The sequence below is a fragment of the Aethalodelphis obliquidens genome, unplaced genomic scaffold (genome assembly GCF_003676395.1).
Source record: "Aethalodelphis obliquidens isolate GAN/ISIS:26980383/991018 unplaced genomic scaffold, ASM367639v1 scaffold69, whole genome shotgun sequence".
Classification (NCBI taxonomy): Eukaryota; Metazoa; Chordata; class Mammalia; order Artiodactyla; family Delphinidae; genus Aethalodelphis; species Aethalodelphis obliquidens.
In genome coordinates this window covers 7,727,686-7,749,210 of record NW_020838013.1, presented here as the reverse complement: position 1 = coordinate 7,749,210, position 21,525 = coordinate 7,727,686, and the positions used below count along the sequence as shown (strand labels likewise).

The 21,525-nt window shown below is 54.0% G+C and overlaps 2 protein-coding genes across 7 annotated transcripts in view; both read right to left on the bottom strand.

Moving 5' to 3' along the window:
- The window catches only part of CARS1 (cysteinyl-tRNA synthetase 1), a 49,226-nt gene extending 41,425 nt beyond the window's left edge, over positions 1-7,801 (bottom strand). For 4 of the 5 annotated variants that reach the window (XM_027090644.1, XM_027090648.1, XM_027090645.1 and 1 more), the window contains exon 1: positions 7,721-7,798. In XM_027090644.1, the coding sequence (XP_026946445.1) occupies positions 7,721-7,745 (25 nt within the window). In that variant the 5' untranslated portion in view covers positions 7,746-7,798. Of the gene's footprint in view, positions 1-7,720 lie in introns of all 5 variants that reach the window. The other variant, XM_027090649.1, reaches the window with a different exon arrangement.
- A 1,030-nt stretch (positions 7,802-8,831) lies between these two features.
- Positions 8,832-21,525, bottom strand: part of LOC113611432 (tumor necrosis factor receptor superfamily member 26-like) — an 18,282-nt gene continuing 5,588 nt past the window's right edge. The window contains exons 6-10 of one of the 2 annotated variants that reach the window (XM_027090364.1): positions 20,534-20,554; positions 17,171-17,271; positions 16,635-16,660; positions 15,569-15,840; positions 11,405-11,689 (exon numbers count right to left, since the gene is read on the bottom strand). In XM_027090364.1, the coding sequence (XP_026946165.1) occupies positions 11,599-11,689; positions 15,569-15,840; positions 16,635-16,660; positions 17,171-17,271; positions 20,534-20,554 (511 nt within the window). In that variant the 3' untranslated portion in view covers positions 11,405-11,598. Of the gene's footprint in view, positions 9,256-11,404; positions 11,690-15,568; positions 15,841-16,634; positions 16,661-17,170; positions 17,272-20,533; positions 20,555-21,525 lie in introns of those variants that run through there. The other variant, XM_027090365.1, reaches the window with a different exon arrangement.

Sequence of the window (21,525 nt, the reverse complement as noted above, 5' to 3'; positions counted from 1 at the left end):
ACCCGTCCCTGGGTGGGCGATGGGTGGCGCCTAAGAACTGCAGAGCTCTCCAAACCCGGCACCGGTGAGGCTTCTAGCAGCCAAGGCCCAGCTCCTGGGAGGACCACGGCCCCGCCCCCGGAAATGCCTGCCAGAGGGGGCCAACCGTCCAGCCAGCACCTGGCACAAGCCTGCCCCCCTTCAGGGACCTGAGGCCACTCCTCTGCCTTGGAATCCTCAGGAAGGACGTGGGAGGACAGAAGTCCAGCCCGAGCGAGGACCAGGCAGCAGGCACAGCCGGCAGACGGCACTGATTCCACTGAGCCCCTCCTCCCCCCCTGCTGCCCGAGACCCTCACCTCCTCCCTACGTCCCCGATCACTGCTCCAACTACCCTGCGGATGCGTTCATCACCTGCTGGCTGGGGGGGCGCAGTAGGAGATCGGGGGGAGGGGCGCAGACCAGTCCCTGAAGCTGCAGGAGGGAGCCTGGTCCCCTAGTCCACGAGTGTGAACAGGGCCCAGCGCCTGTTCCCTTCCACACAGACACACCCTGAGCCCCGGAGTCGGCTCCGAGTGGGAGAGCACAAGCCCGGTTTCTCACTCTCCCTGGGAACGGGGCAGACACCCTGACACCGCAGCCCTTCGCGGCCAGCTGCCTGACACCACGAGATCCCTGGGTCACCGTGCTGGACCCAGAGTGGGACGGCTCCGAGCGGGGAGGAGATATGGGCCGACAACGGCCAGGCCTGGCACAGAAACAGGAACTTCGCCCCGACCAAGCCCACAGGACGCCTGCAAACAGACAGCAGAGCACACGTGTGGGGAAGCAGCTGTGCACACGAGACCCTCCTGCACCGTCTCCACCGCGGGAAACCCTTCCGTCAGGGCCTACCTGGAGCTGCCTTCCTGGGCACGGGGGTGAGACGGAAGGAGCCAACAGAAGGGCCAAAGCCGGCAGCATCTCCGGACGTCCTCAGGTGCCCCACGGAGGGGCTGCGACCATCCAGGGCCCAGCCTCCCGGAGGCTGGCTTCTCGGGGACCTCCTGAACCCCGACCTCTTCATCCCCAGGACAGGCATGGGCACCAGGGAAACGTCTTCCCTGGGCTCTCAAGCCCAGGCTTTCCAGGAAGACCGGCATGCTTGCCTGCCCACCGCACCGCGGGGGCGCCAGCCCAGGGTGGCCCTGAGGCGCACGGCTAGGAATACCCTTCTGCCCGTTACAGAATACCGTCAGAGCACCCAGCGCCATGCCCTTGGATACTGCAGGCCTCCACCTTTAAACGTACCCGGAACCCAGCCCTCTCACCCCAACTGCCACGGCAGGTCCAGCCCTCCTCTCGCCTGGCCCCCGGGATGCAGGCGCCCCTGCTGGTATCCGGGCTTCACAGGACACCGTGGCCAGAGTGGCCCATGCTCCTTCTCTAGACCCCCCGTCCCACCAAGAGTGGTCCTCGCGCCGGCCAGGAGGGCCACCACACCCTTCTGACCTCAGCTCCCGCCCCCGCCCCTCATGCCCCCTGCCCTGCCTGCCTGGAAGCCTCCCCCAGACACAGCCAGCCTCCCTCCCTTCCTCGGGGCTCCACGGGTGTCCCCTTTTCCGTTGGGTCCTCCCGGGCACTGTTCCAAGTGAGCCCCCCCCCCCCCCGGGCCCCGCCCCCTTCCTGCTTTATTTCTCCATAGCGCTTATTTCTAACACACACACTTCCCTGCTTTCTTTCCTTTACTGTCTGCCCCACCCCCCGGGATTTTATCCGATTCATCCACTCAGCATATGCTCAGCCTCTAGAACCAAGCCTGGAACGTTCTGAAGACACTCAGTGAATTTGCTGAACGAGTGGATGGGCGGCAGATGCACCTCGAAGTGCAGGCCTGCCCGCGGGAGGCCGGCATCACCTGTCACTCCAGGGCCTCGTAAGCCCCCTCCCGGGAAGCACCCGGCACCCAGACACCAGGGTGGGGACCCGGCTGAGTGTAAGAAGGCTTCTAACCCGTGGCGGGCTGAGCTGGAGCCCTGCTGCCCGAGGGCGCACACCTACAGGGGGCGCTGCTTTTGTTCCACACCTGACCTAGCAGGAGAAGCAGCTACTTTCCACTCCAGTTCCTGGAAGTGTCGGAGGAAGCAAAGAGAGACACAGAGGCGGCCCCTCCCGCCCAAGGTGCCAGTGGGAAGCCTGGGGAACCCACGAGGGCCCTGGAGCAGCGCCAGCCAGCTCGCCTTCCTTCCCGGGAGCAGGTGGCTGGCTCTAGGGACCCAGCCTGAGGGCTCAGATCCCCTCTGAGACAGTGAAGGAAGGCCAGGCGGGCCCGTGCCCCCCACCCCTCTCTGACAGGACCGCTCTGTCCCACCCAGGGAGAAGGAAGCAGCACCTGCCGGGGCGGCCCTGGGCACCGGGAAACCTAACGCTACAGAATTCCTTGGCACGGAGTCTTCCTTCCAGGGAACTTTACTGCACCTGGCACGGTTCCCTGGCAGCCCTGCCAGCCCGTCAGGAGTCGGGAAGCGTGCTCCTTTCTCGTGATGGAGAAAGTTCAGTTCACGAAGGCTAAGTCAGAGGACCTGCCAGAGGGTGGACAGAGCCGGGGCGGTGGGCGGGGGGGGGGAACGCATCCCGGAGTGGGCCAGGCCATCCTTCGGCAGCCGGTCACCCGACACCGACCCTCCAAGCTCCCTCTCCCCGTCTCCGAGCATCCCTCTGGTGCAGCCATCTATGCCAGGACACAGGAGGGAGGGGAAGGAAGCCCCTCTCTGAGAAGCTGTGTGGTCTCCCAGCTCCCCCTGCCCCTTTACCCCCAGGACAGCACTGGACAGACAGACTTCCCTCACTCCGGAACTACTCCAGGGAACACAGACCCCCGGGAACTTGCCTGACCTTGACGTTGGCTACCCTGGAGGAGTACGCTCACAGGGCATTGTATTTCCCTCTCTTTTCTTCGCTGCCCACATTTTCTACAATAAGCATATGTTATTTTTACAATGAGAAAAACATGTCAACCATTCTACCAACACGATGGCTTTAAAGCACTAATGAAGCAGTTCAGGGGACAAGGGCTCAGCGGGGTCTGCACCCCTCCCTCACCCGGCGGGCTCCTCTCAAGGGTAAATCAGGCTCACACAACACACGCCTGGTAAAGCTGGTGAGCGTTAGTGAAATCACACTTGTAAACTGTTTGAAATATGCCGGGCACACAGCCGGCGCCCGGCAGTTGCCATTACTCTTATTTTAATCGCTCCTGTGTTACTACTATTGAAACTGCCTGGAGGCGTTTACCCAGGGGTCACACACGCATTTAAAAAGCCCCGTCTGGAGCAGGGAGCCCGCAGGGCAGAGGGGGGCAGTCATGGGGTCACCGTGGCAGCTGTGGCTAAGCGTAACTTGAGGAAACAAATTTAAAAATTGGTCAGCTTTCAAGTGGCCCTGGGTTTGGGCCAGACTGCGGTCTGGCTATCAGCCCACGATGCCAAGATGAACGGAGATGGTTCCCGAGCAGGGCGCCCACTGGCCACACTGGCCCTCCCCAGGGAGCCCCACGCACGCGCCACACCCACCGCCAGGTCCACCGCAGGTCCATCCAGAAATGCATCGCAGGACACACACCTTCTGACTGTGGGAAGGCCCTAAACGTGGACCGTGGTCTTCACAGTTTAGAAGACGCTTACTGAACTCGCACAAACGCAAGAACCAGCTAAGGAACCAAATTCACACCAAGCCGTCACCTCCCCTGGCCCCTTCCCATCAGCATTCACACCTGCTGGACAACAGTCCGCGGCCTGCTTTCTCCCACCCCCTCCTCCGCTCCAGCCAGGCTCCCGCTCAGTGAGGCTCCAGCGCAGTGGCAGCAGGGCCAGCTCCTGGAAGCACCCATTCCAGGCCCACCTGAGACCTTTGGAATCGGAACCTGGGTGGGGCGGGTGCAGAGCTCAGCTGCCAGGAGCCCCCAGGCGGCTTGCTGAAGCGCAGGCCCCTTCACCGCAGGTCTGCCTTCCTCCTAAGCTCCCAGGCCCAGCGCAGCGGGGGTCTGCACCCCTCCCGCACTTGCTGAAGGCCTCTCGGGTCCACACCTTGCAAGGCCCCGGCGGCACCCGGCCCTGTGCATCAGATCCTTTCTGCAAAGGCTCCTCCAGCTTCCCTGGCCCGCCTCTGCAGCTGCCCCTCCCCCTGGGTCCCTCTTCAGGCCCACTTTTCTTTCCTGTGGGGCTTCCCAGCCTGCCCAGGTGGCTCTCAGAACGGGGACTGGAAAAGCCTTCTCAAACGAATGCATCCCCTCCTCACACGAATCTCATAAAGGAGAGAGGTGCATGCACCTGGCGGCAATGCCACCCACTCCCGGCACCCAGGACCTCCTCCCACAGGCCCTCTCTAGCGCCCCCTTCCGTCCTGAGCACCAGCCCTGGAGGCCCAGCGGTCACGGGTCCACAGGGTGCTCCCAAGCATCATGTCTCGCCCTCCAACTGGGGACAAGTCCGGGAACAGTACAGCCACCTTCCCCACTGGGTCTGAAGCTGGGTGGCTGTTTCTTTCATCCCACAGCAAACCCAGCACCTGCCCCGGTCCTCCCCAGACTGTCCACTTCTCACACCCACCACCGCCACGGGCCCAGGCCGCCGGTTACCACCGTCTTGGGTTCTTCCTGCTCTCCCTGCCTTGGTACATGCGGGGGAGGGGGCAGATATCTTGCCAGAACGCAAAGACAAGACCCAAATTCCGCAAATGTGCGCAAGGCCCTTGCAGACCTGGTCCTGTGGCCCATCTCCAGCCCCCTCCCCCCTCTGGCCTCAGGAACTTGCCGGAAAGCAGTGCTGCTGGCCCTCAGGTCTTAGTGCACGAGGTGCTCTCTGCCAGGACTCCTGCTCCCCTTTTTTCTCTAGGATCAGCTTCCAGCCTCTCTCGGGAGGCTCCCTACCTGCCCTGCAGCCAGGCCCTCCCTCAGGAGCAGAGCACAGGGTGCTCCCCAGACCCAGGCTCTCTGTCTCGGGGCTCCGGGGCTGGGCTTGGCCAGTAGGCTAATGCCCACAGCAGCGTCGGACCTGGCCCAGCAGGGCCTCCGGCGTGATTCCCTGCACTCCGCCCTGCCCACGGGGCAGCTGGCAGAGGAGGACCCGGCCAAGTTTCTGGCAGACTGTGGGCCCTGAACCACCTCCGCAGACTCAGGCCACCCGGCAGCACACGCACTGGGGAGTGACCAAGAGAGGAATGGCCCATGCAACCTGGGGAGGCGTTGGGCTTCTGGGCTCCAGCCACCCTGCCCCGCTGGACGGAAGGCCCAGGAAGGCTGAGACGCTCCTCCAGGCATGCTGCATCTCCACGCCCAGCAGCGTCCGGCAGAGCCGGTGCCTGAAGCAGATCTACTGAATAAATAAAGTGACAGATCTATTTAAGGAAAATATTTTGAACCACTCGGGCAATTTCCCACAGAAACAGCACATGTGAATCTTTCACGTGGGATTTTTAGGTCATGAGGACCATCGTGACCTGATGCCCTGAGGACACGCAGGTGATCAGACGGCACCACTGCCCGGGGACAGCAGTGTGGACACTGGGAACGGTTTAATCTCCCCCCGAGGACACTATCTCTCACAACTCTTACGGTGTAAATACCAGGAGACTGTGGGTTCGGGGATGAGCAAATGTCTGCAGTCTACAAATATATACGTTTCATTTCTTCTCTGGGAAACACAGGAAAGTGTATCAGCTCCCTCCTCTTGTCTGCCTTGACGCCCTCTGGAATTGGGGTGCTTGCTGTTCATCTGAATAGAGTCATCAAAGGCAGCAAGGCAGCGTAGTCAACATCCCTGCTGCAGTCACACAGGCCCTGGCTAGCTGTGTGACCTTGGACAAATCACTTAGCTTCTCTGAACCTCAGGATTCTCGCCTGCACAGGAAGATAAGGGCAGTATCTACCACAAAGGGCTGCTCTGAGGATTACAGGCCCCCCGCAGATGCATTTAGCACAGACTCATGCTAAGAAAAAAAGCTAGCTGCATTGTTATTACGAAGAACCTTTGAATTAAACTGCATAAAAAATTAAACTGCAAATCTGACCTAACACACAGCCACCAAAGTGGCCCGATCTGCAGGGCAAAGCCTCTGACATGCGCTCCATCCACCCCGGGGTCCTCAGGGATGAGACTCGTCTTTCTAAAAACACTGGGCCCTGGAACAGGCTGCACGTTCAAGCTACAAAGGAAAAGCTTTAACCCCAGTGGCAGGGAACCAAATGGACATTCTGAGCCAACTTAAGGAAGATGACCAGAAATGGGAAGAATATTCTAGACGAGGGTCTCCTTAAAAAGTCCGGAAAGATGGTCACTTTCGATAAATCCAACCTTGAGAATGAAAAGCATTCAGAACCCGGAAACCAAGAATGTCTAGAACTCTGGTATCAATCTCCAGAAACAGGCCAGTTCTTACCAAGGCTCTGGAAACCTCAAGTTCCGAAGCGATTAAAAAACCAAAACCCCAAAATCAAATACGTCAGTTGTGTTCACAAATGAAGAAGGAAGGAAAGAAGGAAGGAAGACAGAAAAGAAACAAGCTCGGGCTCTCAACCCGGACACAGCCCCCATTTCATGCCAAGTGTTCTTCTCAACCCTTAACCTCTACCAGCCCCTTTAATGCCCACTACATCCTCCGAGCGGGGACGTGTTACCCTGCTGCACGTGAGGAAGAGGCAGAGGTGGGCCCCCAGCCCGGCTCGCTCAGAAGACTGGGGTGTCAACCACGCTGCTATGTTACAGGAGTCCGGGTGCACTTCTGAGGGCCGAGGGCCGAGGCTCCAGGTGGGTAGAGATGGCGCTGGAATCCAGGCGCACCTGTCGGGTGGAATGCGGGGCGCCCGGAAGGTGGGTACCACAGCAGCCCTGTCAGCAGGGGCCGCCCACGTCACTGGGTTACCCAGGTGGTCAGAGCTCCCGCCTGGAACCCCAGGAGCAAGAGGGATCACAGGGCTCCAGGAAGCCTGCACAGCCTAAACCCGGCAGCCCGGGGAATAAATACTACACACTCAGAGTTCTTCCTGAAGAAAGTCTGCTCCAGACGAGGGAATCCAGGGACAACCTCCGGTCTGTCTGGCACCTACAATCTCGCCTGAGGGAGGGGAGCAAGGGCCCAGCGCTCCCTGGAGTCTGCCTGTGGGCGGCGTGTCTACCGGCTGGCGACACGAGTGACTCTGGTGGGCAGATCCAGCGCTGCTCACGGAACCTCGGAGGCGGCAATAACGCTGTGACCACGCAGGTCCCAATGGCCACTGTCTGCAGCCGCAGATGAAAGCCTTCGTAAAACCCCAAGCCCTTTCCTGTATGTCCGCGTACCCTGTTTCCTCGGCCTCATTTTCCTAAGTGCCAACCCGGGTGCTGCCCGGGCTGGGCGGAAACGAAAACCACCCTAGGGCTGTGCCTGTCCCCCAAAGTCCAGGGGACAGGAGGGGCGAGGTCCGGCCCAGGGACCGGCGGGGGAAACGCAGGGCCACGTCCTGGGGTCAAGGCGCAATGGAACCTGGAGGACCCAAGGAGGGGACCGAGTCTGGGGACGGGGTGGCCTCGGCAGTTCCGGGTCCGGAGTCGGGTCCCCGCGAGGTTGGAGGAGCGGGGCCTGCCGGGGGCGCCCGGGGGTCGCGCCCCGCCCTCTGCGCGCCCTCAGACCCGCCCCTCAGGGACCTGGCGCCCCCTCAGATCCCCGGTGGCCCCTCCGCCCCTCGGCCCGGGGTCGCCCCCGCTGGCCCGCCCGCCGCGCGCACTCACCGTGCTCCGCGGAGGAACCTGCCATCGTTGGAATGCCGCACTCGCGGCCGCGCCGACAGCTTCCCAGAATCTGACGCAACCACCGCCCCGGAAGTCCCGCCGGAGGCGGTGCGCCTTCCGGGACACGCCCAGTCGCTAGGCAACCGCCGCGGGCTCGAGACGCCGCAGGCCGGGGCATGCTGGGAGTTGTAGTTCCTACTGCGCTGCGGCCAGTGCCCTTGAGCAGGGGTTCCCAGCTCCCGGGTTGCGGACCGGTAGCGGTCCGCGGCCTGTTAGGAACCGGGCCGCACAGCAGGAAGTGAGAGGCGGGAGGGCGAAGCTTCATCTGCCGCTCCCCATCTCTCGCATTACCGCCTGAACCATCCGCCCACCCACCCACTTCCGTGGAAAAATTGTCTCCCAGGGTCCGGGGAGGGAGGACCAGTTGGAAGGAGGCTTAGAGGAGGGGATTGGGAATGGGTGGGAAGTGCATTCCATGCAGAGGGTACTGTCCTGCAAGTGATACCAACAGAGAGCATGCCACTGAGAAATTCAGCCTGACCGCAGGGCAGGCTGGAGCAGCCCTGGCGAGAGTTGGGGCCTGGGGCAAAGGCTAGGGCTGGCGCTTCTTGAAGCATCTTGTAAGCAAAGTCAGGAATGGCGGAGACCCAGCAGGCTTGACTGGATTTGTGCTGTAGACCTCTCTGCTGTGTGGCGGTGGAGTGGATTAGGGAAAGCCAGGAGGAAAGCAAGACTTGGCAGGAAGCCTTTTCGATAGTCTGTAGGAGAGGAGACGGTGCCCTGGACCAGCAGGGTGAGCAGGCAGATCTGGGAGAGGCATGAGGGGCAGCAGATGCTGGGATGGGGTGGGGCGGGTGAGCGAGGTGAGGGCCGGGGATGACACCCACGTTTCAGTCCTGAGAGAGACTGGTGGTTATGGCATTTCCTTTAATGATGAACTTGAAGACACTTGGTGCTGGGTGGAAGAAAGCAGCTGGTTTGTCAGCATTTCCAAGGACTGATGATGTTTGGGGTGAGTGAGAAAGGGGGGCAGGGTGGAGCACACACTCTGTATGGACAGGGTTGTCATTCCCAGAGACAGAGGCCCCGGGGGGAATAACACAAACGAGGAGAAGAGGCTTCTCTGGCGTTTAATCCCCATTCTAGAGTCCCTTAGCCCACAGATCACATCCTCAGGGCCTGTGCCTTCCCCTGTGTAAGATACCATCTCCCAAGGACATCACACTCAAGCTTCTGCACACACACGGAATGAAAAGAAACACTTAGGATGGAAATTTTATTAGGTAAAGAAAAAGTATAAAAGCAAGTATTGCTAAATTGTACAAATTTTTGGCAAAAGCGTATCTTTGGCATTAAAACTTTAACAGTTTAAGCTACTTTTCTAAAGAATTATGCTAAATGCAAAGAAAAAAATCTCATAACATTACATACCGTGTGATTCTAGTTATTTGACATTTTGAAATGGCAAAAATCATAGAAATAAAGACAAGTGAATACCAGAAGTTAATGCGGGAAGAAGGTGGATGCGGCTACACCTGAAACAAACACAACATTGTCAATCAACTGTACTCCAATATAAAATAAAGTTAAAAAAAAAAGATGCAACATTAAAAAAAAAGGGCAACATGAGTGGTCCTTGTGATGATGGAAAGGTTGGGTATATTCACTGTGTCAGTGTCATTATCCCGGCTTTAATATTGTACCATAATTGTGCAAAATGTTAGCATTTTAGGAAACTGGGTGAAGGGTGAGGAGATCTCTCCATGTTATTTCTTCCAGCTGCATGTAAATCTATGATTATCTCAAAAAGTTTATAATGATATCCATTCCTTAAAAAAATAGTTTCAGGTACTTAAAAAAGGTCTCTGTGATTGTCACCATGCCCCACCCTGGCTAGTTCTGGTTTAGGAAGCTGGGGCCTAAAGCTGGTCACATTCCAATCTGATCCTCAGATACAAGAGCAGAGGGATAGTCTTAGGGGTTTTTTTTTGTTTTTCTTTTAATTGAAGTATAGTCGATTTACAACTTTGTGTTAGTTTCAGGTGTACAGAAAAGTGATTCAATTATACATACATACATATATTCTTTTTCAGATTCTTTTCCATTATAGGTTATTACAGGATACTGAATATAGCTCCCTGTGCTATAGAGTAGGCCCTTGTTTATCTATTTTATATATAGTGGTGTGTATCTGTTAATCCCATACTCCTAATTGATCCCTCCCCTCTTTCCCCTTTGCCAACCACAAGTTTGTTCTCTGTGTCTGTGGGTCTGTTTCCGTCTTGTAAATAAGTTCATTTCTATTATATTTTAGACAGCACATATGAGCGATATCATATGATATTTCTCTTTCTCTGTCTTACTTCACTCAGTATGACAATCTCTAGGTCCATCCACGTAGCTGCAAATGGCATTCTTCTTTATGGCTGAGTTAATATTCCATTGTATGTATACCACATCTTCTTTGTTCGTTCCTCTGTCGATGGACACTTAGGTTGCTTCCATGTCTTGGCTATTGTGAATAGTGCTGCTGTGAACATTGGGGTGCATGTATCTTTTGGAATTAGAGTTTTCTCCAGATGTATGCCCAGGAGTGGGATTGCTGGATCATATGGTAACTCTATTTTTAGTTTCTTAAGGAACCTCCATACTATTCTCCATAGTGGCTGCATCAATTTACATTCTCACCAACAGTGTAAGAGGATTGCCTTTTATCTACACCCTCTCAAGCATTTGTTATTTGTAGACTTCTTGATGACGACCATTCTGACCGGTGGGAGGTGATACGTCGTTGTAGTTCTGATTTGCATTTCTCTGATAATTAGTGATGTTGAGCATCTTTCCCTGTGCCTATTGGCCATCTGTTTGTATTCTTTGGAGAAATGTCTGTTTAGGTCTTCTGCCCATTTTTTGCTTTGTTTTGTTGTTTCTTCTGCCCAGTTTAAAAAATTTAATTTATTTTTTATATTGGAGTGTAGTTGATATACAACGCTGTGTTCGTTTCAGGTATACAGCTAAGTGATGCAGTTATACATATACATATAAGCATTCTTTTTCAGATTCTTTTCCCATAGAGGTTATCACAGAATACTGAGCAGAGCCTTCTGCCCATTTTTGATAGGGATAGTCTCGTCCCAGGGCCAGGTATGGACCAGCGTCTCTGACTACTCAGAGTGGCCTGTGGGTTGCCTGTCACCAACTTCCTTGTGCCTATTCATGGAGCACCTGCTCAATGCCACGCCCTGTCCCAGGTCATGCAGACGTCATGGTGACTCTGAGATCAAGGAGTTGGTGGGGGCAGAAGGACAACCACCAAACTCTCCTGGCCGCAGAGCCTAGGGAAATGCTCCGAGGAACGTGAGCCCATCCAGTGCAATCAGCAGTCCCCTGGGATCCCATCTCTGCCACACTGGCCACAGGCAGTGCCCCTGACAGAGAAGCACCTTTGCTTGTGGGCAGAGCTGTTGTCCCCATTGGAAGTTTATACAGAATCCATTTGGATAAGGACCGCAGTTCCATCTGGGATTCATGAAGTTTCTGGTGGGATCAGAACTGGAAAAGAAGTTCAGATCTGGGCTTCCCTGGTGGCGCAGTGGCTGAGAGTCCGCCTGCCGATGCAGGGGACACAGGTTCGTGCCCCGGTCCGGGAAGATCCCACATGCTGCGGAGCGGCTGGGCCCGTGAGCCATGGCCGCTGGGCCTGCGCGTCCGGAGCCTGTACTCCACAACGGGAGAGACCCACGTACCGCAAAGAAAAAAAAAGAAGCTCAGACCCTACCCACCCAGGACACTGCGTAAAGTAACAGCCCTGTGTCAGAAAAGAGTTTATTGGGAGCTCTCTGCATGCCTACCTAAGATACCTTCTGCAAGCAATTTGTTTATAATTTGCGAACATATCTGTAGCTCCGTGTTATGGAGGGCAGCCATGAGTTAAATACAGAAATGTCCCTCCCTAGCCCATTCCTCCGCCTGAGGAGCTCTTCCAAATCTCCTGGATGTTGGGGTTCCCATATCTCATCATTTTCTTCAAGTCCAGTAAACCCCATAACATCTTCCAGTTACTTTCTGGAACCTCATGTCTGAATTCACAATAGATCTTATTGATGGATGAAAAAAATAAAAGCAAAAAGGGAGAGTTTGTTTACATTCCTGGGAGGCCCGTGGAGCATCCTCTGTAACTCGGCTCCCAGGAGTGTGGCCCTAGAGGTGCTTCCACCTGCCCTGAGCCCACGACCTGGGAAGCCCTGCGCCAGCCCAGATGATCCCACAGAAGGAATCAGGCCCAGGGGCCAGGAGGCCAAGGTCTGGCCATGACCTGCTGTGTCTCTTGACACGTCTGTTGCTCATTCATTACTGGTGCCGATGAACCTGGGAGAAGGAACCCCAGGCAAGTCAGAAGCCCTGTGGATAAAGCATCTGCTGACGTCCGCCCTGCCCTGCCCCTCTCACATGCCACGCAGCCATGGGCTGTGAGGTGCTCCGGACGGGTAGGCCTCCTGGCGTCAGCGGGGGGACCAGGTTAGGCCTTGAGAGCTGGGGCAAGTTTTGTAGCCTCTCTGAGCTTCGGATTGTCGTGTTTTAAATCTATAAAATGGGGCAGTCTCCCAGAGCTGTTAGAATAAGATTATAAAAAGCACCTGGCAGGCAGCACGTGCTCGATAAATCTTGCCTTTTTTGCCCCTAAGCCCGTAGCATCCCAGCCATGGGGACCCACTGATCTAGGGTTAGATAAGTATTCCCATCACCCACTCATACTTTCTCTTAAAAACAAGAATGTATAATAAAATAAAAACAACATCCAATCCTTCTTTATGAACCCCACAAAACTTATATCTGGCAAATATCTGTTTCTCTACTGTCATTGGTGAATGTGAAAAAGTGGATCTCAAGTCCACAGGCAAGTTCCCTAAGCTTCGGGTAGGCAGGTGGTCCCCCGTCTCAAAAATAAAGACGTTAGGCCTTAGCATTCATGTCAAAGAAGGAAGACTTTTAAGAAACATATATTTATTTATTTGGCCGCACCAGGTCTTAGTTGCGGCACACGGGATCTCTGTTGCAGCATGCGAGATCTTTAGTTGTGGCATGTGGGATCTATTTCCCCAGTAAGGGATCGAACCCAGGCCCCCTGCTTTGGGAGCCACTGGACTATCAGGGAAGTCCCAACAAGGAAGATGTAGCCTAAACAAGTAAACGAGAAAAATGTGTTAAAAAAAACCAAAAAAAATGTTCACAAATAAAAAAAGAAAATGAAGAATTTAGACTACTTACCAACGCGGGAAACGTCCTTCAAAAACTACTTTTGTTCATATTCCTGCAGAGAGAAGAGAATAAAATGGTTCCAGGAGCAGAAACCTGTGTGGCCTCTTAGAGGAATTCTACGGAAATAGAACCAGAACCTGGTTTCTTGTGGGAGCTGTGGGTGGGGGCCGGTGGGCCTCTATCAACATGATAAGACCCCTGAGTCAGCCCGTGGGGAGTCACCCCCACTCCATCCCCCCACGGGTAGCAGAGAGCTCACAGCCCAGCGTGTCCTCTGGGTCACGCTCCCCCAGGACACGGCCTGGGCGTGCGGGTGACACCGTGCCGTCACGGCTGCCCCTGCTTGGGCGGGCGGGGGTCCCTGATGCTCTGCACGTGCTCCTGACTCTTCCCAGACCCAGGCCCTGCTCCTTCCCCCCCCGGGGGGTGCGGGTAACAGCTGAACGATGTCACCTGTCGGTGACCTGCTCTCTGGATAAGACAATGGAGAGGACACAGGTCTACAGACATGCACTGTGGACAAATATTAGGGACTTATCCACACAGCCTCCTAGTTCAGGGAAGTCCGAGCGTGGACGGGACACCAGACAGATGAAAGCTGACCACCCGTCTGAAGGAGCTGCCACGAGCACGGGCTTCTCCCTGGATGAGGCCAGGCGTTCCTTGAGATGCCCGGGCCTGAGGCCAGGAGCCTGACCACGTGGTTCAAATCTCAGCTCTGCCTCTGCCCACGGCCGGCAAGGACTCACCGCTCTGTCCCATGGCTGGTAAAAAGGGTAAGAACAGCTGCCCTGTTACAGCACAGCCCCAGAGGGACACCCAGGGACCAGCATGTCACCCTGACCTGACCCTCGGCAGGGGCCCCAACTTCTGCATTTTATTCGTCTCAGGAGCCCTGGAGAATCCGACAAAAGTCACAGGCCGGCTCCCTGAAATGATGCATAATGGCACACGACCCATGGAACCTACAGTCTCTGGACTTCTCAAGCCCCGTGTCTGTGCGAGGGTGGCCCAGGGGTCCATGATCTCCTCCCAGTCTCCCCTTTCTTCAGCCCCTGACCTTGCCCTGCCTTAGGGTTGCTCATCACTCAGCAACCCTGGCCCTCCCCCGCAGGGCCACTTAGTGGGTGTCTGATCATTTGTCAAACCCCATTCAGGTGTCACCCACTCGGGAAAGCCCCCAGCAGCCCCCCAGCGGAGGATAGGAACCGTCGCTTCCTGCTGTGCACGGCTGGACACGGTCCACCGGGGACAATCCCACCCATCTCGGGATCCATCCCACACCCTGCCCCTGCAGCCCCGTGTTCTCCAGATGCCAAGCCCGGCACCCAGGGGGTGCTTGGCCCAGCTCTGCTGACAGCACAGGAGGCTTCAGGTCCAGCACCAGCGGGCTGTGCCTCGTCGGTCCTGCTGCTTCCCAGCCCTGGGGCCCAGCGAGGACACACGCTGAGCCTCTGCCCCCCCCCGGGTGCCATGGTCCCCTGGTTACCGAGTCCAAGCTCGTGCTGCTCACCGCACACAGGCCAATAAGTCAGACATGAGGTGTTGAGACAAGGAATACTTTATTCGGAAAGCCGGCAGACCGAGAAGATGGCAGACTTATGTCTCAAAATAACCACCTTATCGGAGTCTGGGTGCCATTTTCTTCTATAGAATCAGGGAAGTAAAGTAAAAAGGCAGAATAGAGAGGGAGAGGCGGGGGGAAGTAAAGTAAAGAGGGCCGTTGGTCTTTCAAATCATCTCCTGGAATTGAGGAGGGGATGCATGAATTTCTTCTTTCTTGCAGCCATTCACAGGTGGGCAGGGTCAGATTGTCTCCCTGTGAGCTGAACAGAGGCACTTTAGTTTAACATTCGGGCAGAGGGGGGCAGGGTTCCCCGAGGCAGGCCGTTATCGATGATTATAGTAACAAAAGCAATGAAAAGCGAAGGCTAAAGTCAAAGAAGCAGATGCAACGTGGAGCCAGAATTGGCTCTTCCCTGCTACACCCGCAGACAGCAGGTAGGGTGGGGGAAGGTTATGGGTTGAACTGTGTCCCCGCAAGGGTTCTGAAGTCCTCCCAGTACCTGTGACTGTGACCGTATTTGGAAACAGCATTGTTGCTCACGATCAAGTTAAGATGAGGTCGCTAGGGTGGGCTCTAATCCAATATGACTGGGGTCCTTATAAAAAGGGGGAATTTGGAGAGGGACTCATGCACAGGGAGGAGGCCACGTGAAGATGAAGGCAGAGATGGGGGGATGCTGCTTCAAGCCAAGGGACCTCAGATTGCCGGAAACCACCAGAAGCTGGGAGAGGCCTGGACCAGCTTCTCCCTCACAGCCCTCGGCGGGAAGTGACCCTGCCGACACCTTGATCTCCAACTTCCAGCCTCCAGAACCATGAGACGATAAAAGTCTGATGTTTAAACACCCTCCTCCCTACCCCTGGGCTGTGAGACTTTGTTATATCAGCCTCAGGAAACTCAGACAAGAACTCTGCAAGAGCGCCACACACAGCCCTGCACTCAGCACTCAGCGAGCAGGGGCTTGGTCATCAGACCCTCCCAACGGTCCACTTACCTGCTCCAGGCTGTGGAGGGGAGGGGACACCTCTGCTTGGCCTGGGGGCCTGAGGGCCTCGGGAGCTTGAGTCTGTTGTAGTGTCTGCTCTGGGGCTGCTGGACTTCCTTTGGCCCCCAGCTCCTGTAGCCCAAGGATTTCCCCAGCGTCCTTGGAGGGTCCTGGGTGAGTCCTGGCCTCGGGCTCCAGGGCTGAGTCCTCTACCTCCAACATCGACCTGGTCTCCACACCAGGGGCTGGTTGGCCCCTCTCAAGGTCCATGGGCATCTGCATCTCCTTGGGCTGGCTGCTTCTAGGCGACTAAAGAACCAAGTCATTTCTTCTGCTGACAGGAGCCTGCAGGACAGGCCCTTCCCAAGCCACTTTCAGGGAAAGAAATGCCAACTGTCTGATAGGTAAGCAAGGCCTGTGCAGTTTTCGAGAGGAACACTGCACGGGGTCAGGTCCCTGCTCTGCCACCGACTCCTCGGGGGATCCCAAGAGAAGCCTGTGGTGGGTTGAATGGTGGGCACCCAAGGAGAGACCCACATCCTAATCCACAGTACTTGTGGATGGGACCTATTTAGAAATAGGGTCTCTTCAGCCGAGGTCATACTGGATAAGGGTGGGACCGGTATCCTATGACCAGTGCCCTTAAAAGGAGAGAGATTCAGAGACACACGGGGAGAGGCTGTGTGAAGACAGCAGAAATCGGAGTGACGCGCCCAAAAGCCAAGGAGCGCCAAGCACGTCCAGCCCCAACCAGGGGAAGCGAGGAAGCACCTGCCCCTAGAGCCCCGAGGGGACCAAACCCGCCAACCCCTTGATTTCGGATCTCTGGCCTCCAGAACTGTGGGACAGTAAGCTCGTAATGTTTGAAGCCCCCCGTCTATGGGGATCTGTCTCAGCAGCCCTGGGACACCAAAGAAAGCCTTTTGTCCCCTGTGCCTCAGCAGAATTTAAATCTTCCAGCACAGATGTCCCAGGGCTCTGCTAAGGTGGGCGCAGACACCACTGCACAGGCTAAATGTGGACGCAGCGGGGAAGGCCTGGGGCTGTCCCCCACCCCTCCACCTCCTGGGGCTTCACTGGACAAATCCCAGGCTGATACTTACAGGGCTGCCTGGCTCCTTTGGATTTTCTGCAAATCAAAAAGAAGAGAGAGAACAGAAAACAATTGATGTTAACTATTACAGCGACTTCTGTGAGGAGAGGAAATGCCTCGAATTCACAGTCAAGAAAGTGGACTTATGTTTCCCAAAACCACAACCGACTGGAAAAACCACGCAGCTGGGAAAACACAGGAGGGGCACTTACTTGGTAAGCTTCCCCAGCACCCAGGGACCGCCTCCTCCAAGACCCCCTGGCTGGAGCTGCACCCGTCTCTCCTGGCTTCCCGGCCCCCGGTGCCCTGGACGCCTGTCCCCAGCAGCTGCCCTGCAATTTTGGTCTCAAGCCCTGCACATCGGGGAGCACGCCGCGGGCGGCTCCGAGCCCAGACACATGCAGGGCCCCCGAGATGGAAAGTGAGCAGAGCTGTGTTCAAACGACAGGCTCCCGTCAGGAGCCACTGACCCCAGGTCCCCACTTCTGAGCTCCTGGTGCCCTTGCTGACCTGGTTTCCTCAAGGATCAACGTGACTCTGCTTTACCTCTTCTTCTATAGCGGCGAGTGATGATGGCCGCGGCGATGGAAAGGCCCACAATCACCGCAATCCCCACAATCACAGCAGGGAGGATCCACACCCGCGTTCGGTTTCCTGCAAGGAGGCGAAACAGAGAATGCTGTCGCAGCGTCGGGCACGCTTACCCCGTCCAAGTGACGTGCAGCTCTTGGCGTGGCGGCAGCACCGCCATTCTCCAGGCCCCGAAGGGCTCTCTTGACGGCTGTTGCCACGAACCTCCCCGGCAGGAGGCACGACAGGCTCCTCCTTCCTGCTCAGACAGGACCTGGGCTCAGAGGCCCTGGGCTGTTGCTCACATCCTTGGAAGCAGCAGGAGGCCTGACCGGCCAGCAGAGCAGCAAGAGGCCCTGGCATCCCGGGATGGGGCTCAGGTGTGAGTGGTCGCAGCTGCAGGATCTACTACCGGGTCAGCAGCAGGCAGAGCCTGGAGGAGGCTGGGAGGACGGAGGGGATGGCCAGTCCTCATGGCAGTAGGGCCGGGCCACGCTGGCCCAAGGGACAGGGCAGGGTCCACCCTGGGGAGACCTCTGGCATGACCACTGGGGTGTCTCCGTCTCACCCTGCTGAGCTCCCAGCGCCGACAGGAGCCGTGGACACACAGACACGGGGGGCGGGGCGGGCCATCAGAGCCGTGGACGCTCAGCCACCCTGATGCCATCTGTCACCAAGGACAGAGGAGGAAGGAGCGAGTCTTTCCCGTGGTGCCACTGTTCTGCTTAAAGGCTCTTCTTTACTCTCTGATCAGGCCCTTCCTCATTCTGCCTTCTGTTTTGGTGTTATAATAGCCTTTAAAAGTGTTTGCGGGTTATAGAGGGAAACTACCTCAACATAATAAAGGCCATATATGAGAAACCCACAGCAAACATCATACTCAACGCTGAAAAGCTGAGAGCACTTCCTCTAAGATCAGGAAGGCGACAAGGATGCCCACTCTCGCCACTATGATTCAACAGAGTCTTGGAAGTCCTCACCACGGCAATCAGAGAAGAAAAGGAAATAAAAATTGGAAAAGAAGAAATAAAACTGTCACTGTTTGCAGGTGACATGATCCTATACATAGAGAATCCTAAAGATGCCACCAGAAAACTACTAGAGCTCATCAATGAATTTGGCAAAGTTGCAGGATACAAAATAAATATACCGAAATCTCTTGCATTCCTATACACCAACAATGAAAGATCAGAAAGAGAAATCAAGGAAACAATCCCATTTACCATCACATCTAAAAGAATAAAGTACCTAGGGATAAGGAGGCAAAAGACCTGTATTCAGAAAACTATAAGATGCTGATGAAAGAAATCAAAGACGACACAAACAGATGGACAGATACAACATGTTCTTGGATTGGAAGAATCAATATTGTGAAAATGATTATACTACCCAAAGCAATCTACAGATTCAATGCAATCCCTATCAAATTACCAATGGCATTTTTCACAGAACTAGAACAAAAAATTTCACAATTTGTATGGAAACACAAAAGACCCCAAAGAGCCAAAGCAACCTTGAGAAAGAAAAACGGAGGTGGAGGAATCAGGCTCCCTGACTTCAGACTATACCACAAAGCTACAGTAATCAAGACAGTATGGTACTGGCACAAAAACAGAATTATAGATCAATGGAACAGGATTGAAAGTGCAGAGAAAAACCCACGCACCCATGGTCACCTAATCTATGGCAGAGGAGTCAAGAATATGCAATGGAGAAAAGACAGCCTCTTCAATAAGGGGTGCTGGGAAAACTGGACAGCTACACGTAAAAGAATGAAAGTAGAAAACTCTCTAACACCATACACAAAAATAAACTCAAAATGGATTAAAGACCTAAATGTAATGCCAGATACTATAAAACCCTTAGAGGAAAACACAGGCAGAACACTCCTTGACGTAAGATCTTTTTTGAGCCACCTCCTACAGTAATGAAAATAAAAACAAAAATAAACAAATGGGACCTACTTAAACTGAAAAGCTTTTGCCCAGCAAAGGAAACGATAAACATAACAAGAAGACAACCCTCAGAATGGGAGAAAATATTTGTAAATGAATCATCAGACAAAGGATTAATCTCCAAAATATATAAACAGCCCATGCAGCTCAATATTAAAAAAACAAACAGCCCAGTCGAAAAATGGGTGGAAGATCTAAACAGACATTTCTCCAAAGAAGGCATACAGGTGGCTAAAAAGCATATGAAAAGATGCTCAACATCACTAATTATTAGAGTAATGCAAATCAGAACTACAGTGGGGTATCACCTCACACCAGTTAGAATGGGCATCATCAGAAAATCTACAAACAGCAAGTGCTGGAGAGGGTGTGGAGAAGAGGGAACCCTCCTACACTGTTGGTGGGAACGTAAACTGGTACAGCCATATTGGAGAACAGTATGGAGGTTCCTTAAAAAACTAAAAATAGAACTACCATACGATCCAGCAAACTCATTCCTGGGCATATATCTGAAGAAAACCATAATTCAAAAAGATACATGCACCCCAGTGTTCCCTGCAGCACTAGTTACAATAGCCAGGGCATGGAAGCAACCTAAATGTCCATCAGCAGATGAATGGATAAAGAAGATGTGGTATATATATACAATGGAACATTACTCAGCCATAAAAGAGAACGAAATAATGCCACTTGCAGCAACATGGATGGATTTAGAGATTGTCATACTGAGTGAAGTAAGTCAGACAGAGAAAGACAAATATCATATGATATCACTCATATGTGGAATCTAAAAAAAGGGTACAAATGAACTTATGTACAAAACAGAAACAGAGTTACAGATGCAGAAATCAAACTTACGGTTACCAGGGGTAAGGGGGGGAGGGATAAACTGGAAGATTGGGATTGACACATACACACTACTATACATAAAACAGATAACTAATAAGGACCTACTGTATAGCACAGGGAACTCTACTCAATACCCTGTAATGCCCTATATGGGAAAAAAGAGTGGATATATGTGTACGTATAACTGATTCACTCTGCTGTACACCTGAAACTAACACATTGTAAACCAACTGTACTCCAGTAAAAATTTAAAGAAAAAAGGTCCTTGCATGTTATTTAAAACAGAAGGAAACTGACAAGCTGATTTTTAAGTCTCAGTGGATGTGCTGAGTCCAAGGGTGGCCTGACGACCCTGTGGAAGGAGGCAAGGGGGACTTCAGCTCCAATGGCAAGGCTGGCAGGAAAGTGGCACTGGCCCCAGAACAGACAAACAGGAAGCCCAGATGGACACGGCGCTCAGTTATGACCAAGTAACACTGAGGGCGGGGAAGGGATCGTCTTCAAAACACAAAACGGGGTAGTCGATATGTGCAGTGGGAAAACATACACTGAACCTAGACCCCTACCTCACACCTCGCAAAACACCAATTCCAGGTTCGTGTAGAGTGAAAAAGAGAAAGGTAAGACCACGAAGCTGCTGGCAGATCACAGAGCAGAATACTTTCTCCGGGTGAGCAAAGATTTCTCACCCGGGAGAGGAAGAGTACCAAACATAGTGGAAAACAGCCACAAACTTGACCTCATTAAAATGAAGGACCTCTGTCCACAAGAGACCCCATAAAGCGAGTAAAAAGGCACCCTCGGGGGCAGAGGTGGGTGCAGATATCCGATACAAAGGGCTTGTATCCCAAGCTTATAAATAATTACCAATGTTTATAAATAATCATCAAAAATAAGAAAATGAAAACCCCAGACAACCGAGTATAAAAATGGGCAAGACATCTTCAGGGACCTGGATGGACCTAGAGATGATCACATGAAGTGAAGTCAGTCAGGCAGAGAATGACAAATACCGCATGAAATCTCTTATGTGTGGAATCTAAAAATATGACACAAATGAACATGTTTAGTAAACAGAGGCAGTCTCACAGACGTAGAAAACAAACTTATGATTACCAAAGGGTAAGGGGGGATGAGGGGGGGATAAATTAGGAGTTTGGGATTAACAGATACACACTACTATATATAAAATAGACCAACAACAAGGTCCTACCGTATAGCACAGGGAACTATATTCAGTATCCTGGGATAAACCATAATGGAAAAGAATCTGAAAAGGAATATGTGTATGTGTATATATATGTAAAACTGAATCACTGCTGTACACCAGAAACTAACACAATATTGTAAATCAACTATACTTCAATAATAAAAAAAAGAATGGGGCTTCCCTGGTGGTGCAGTGGTTGAGAGTCTGCCTGCCGATGCAGGGGACGCGGGTTCGTGCCCCGGTCCGGGAGGATCCCACATGCCGCGGAGCGGCTGGGCCCGTGAGCCATGGCCGCTGAGCCTGCGCGTCCGGAGCCT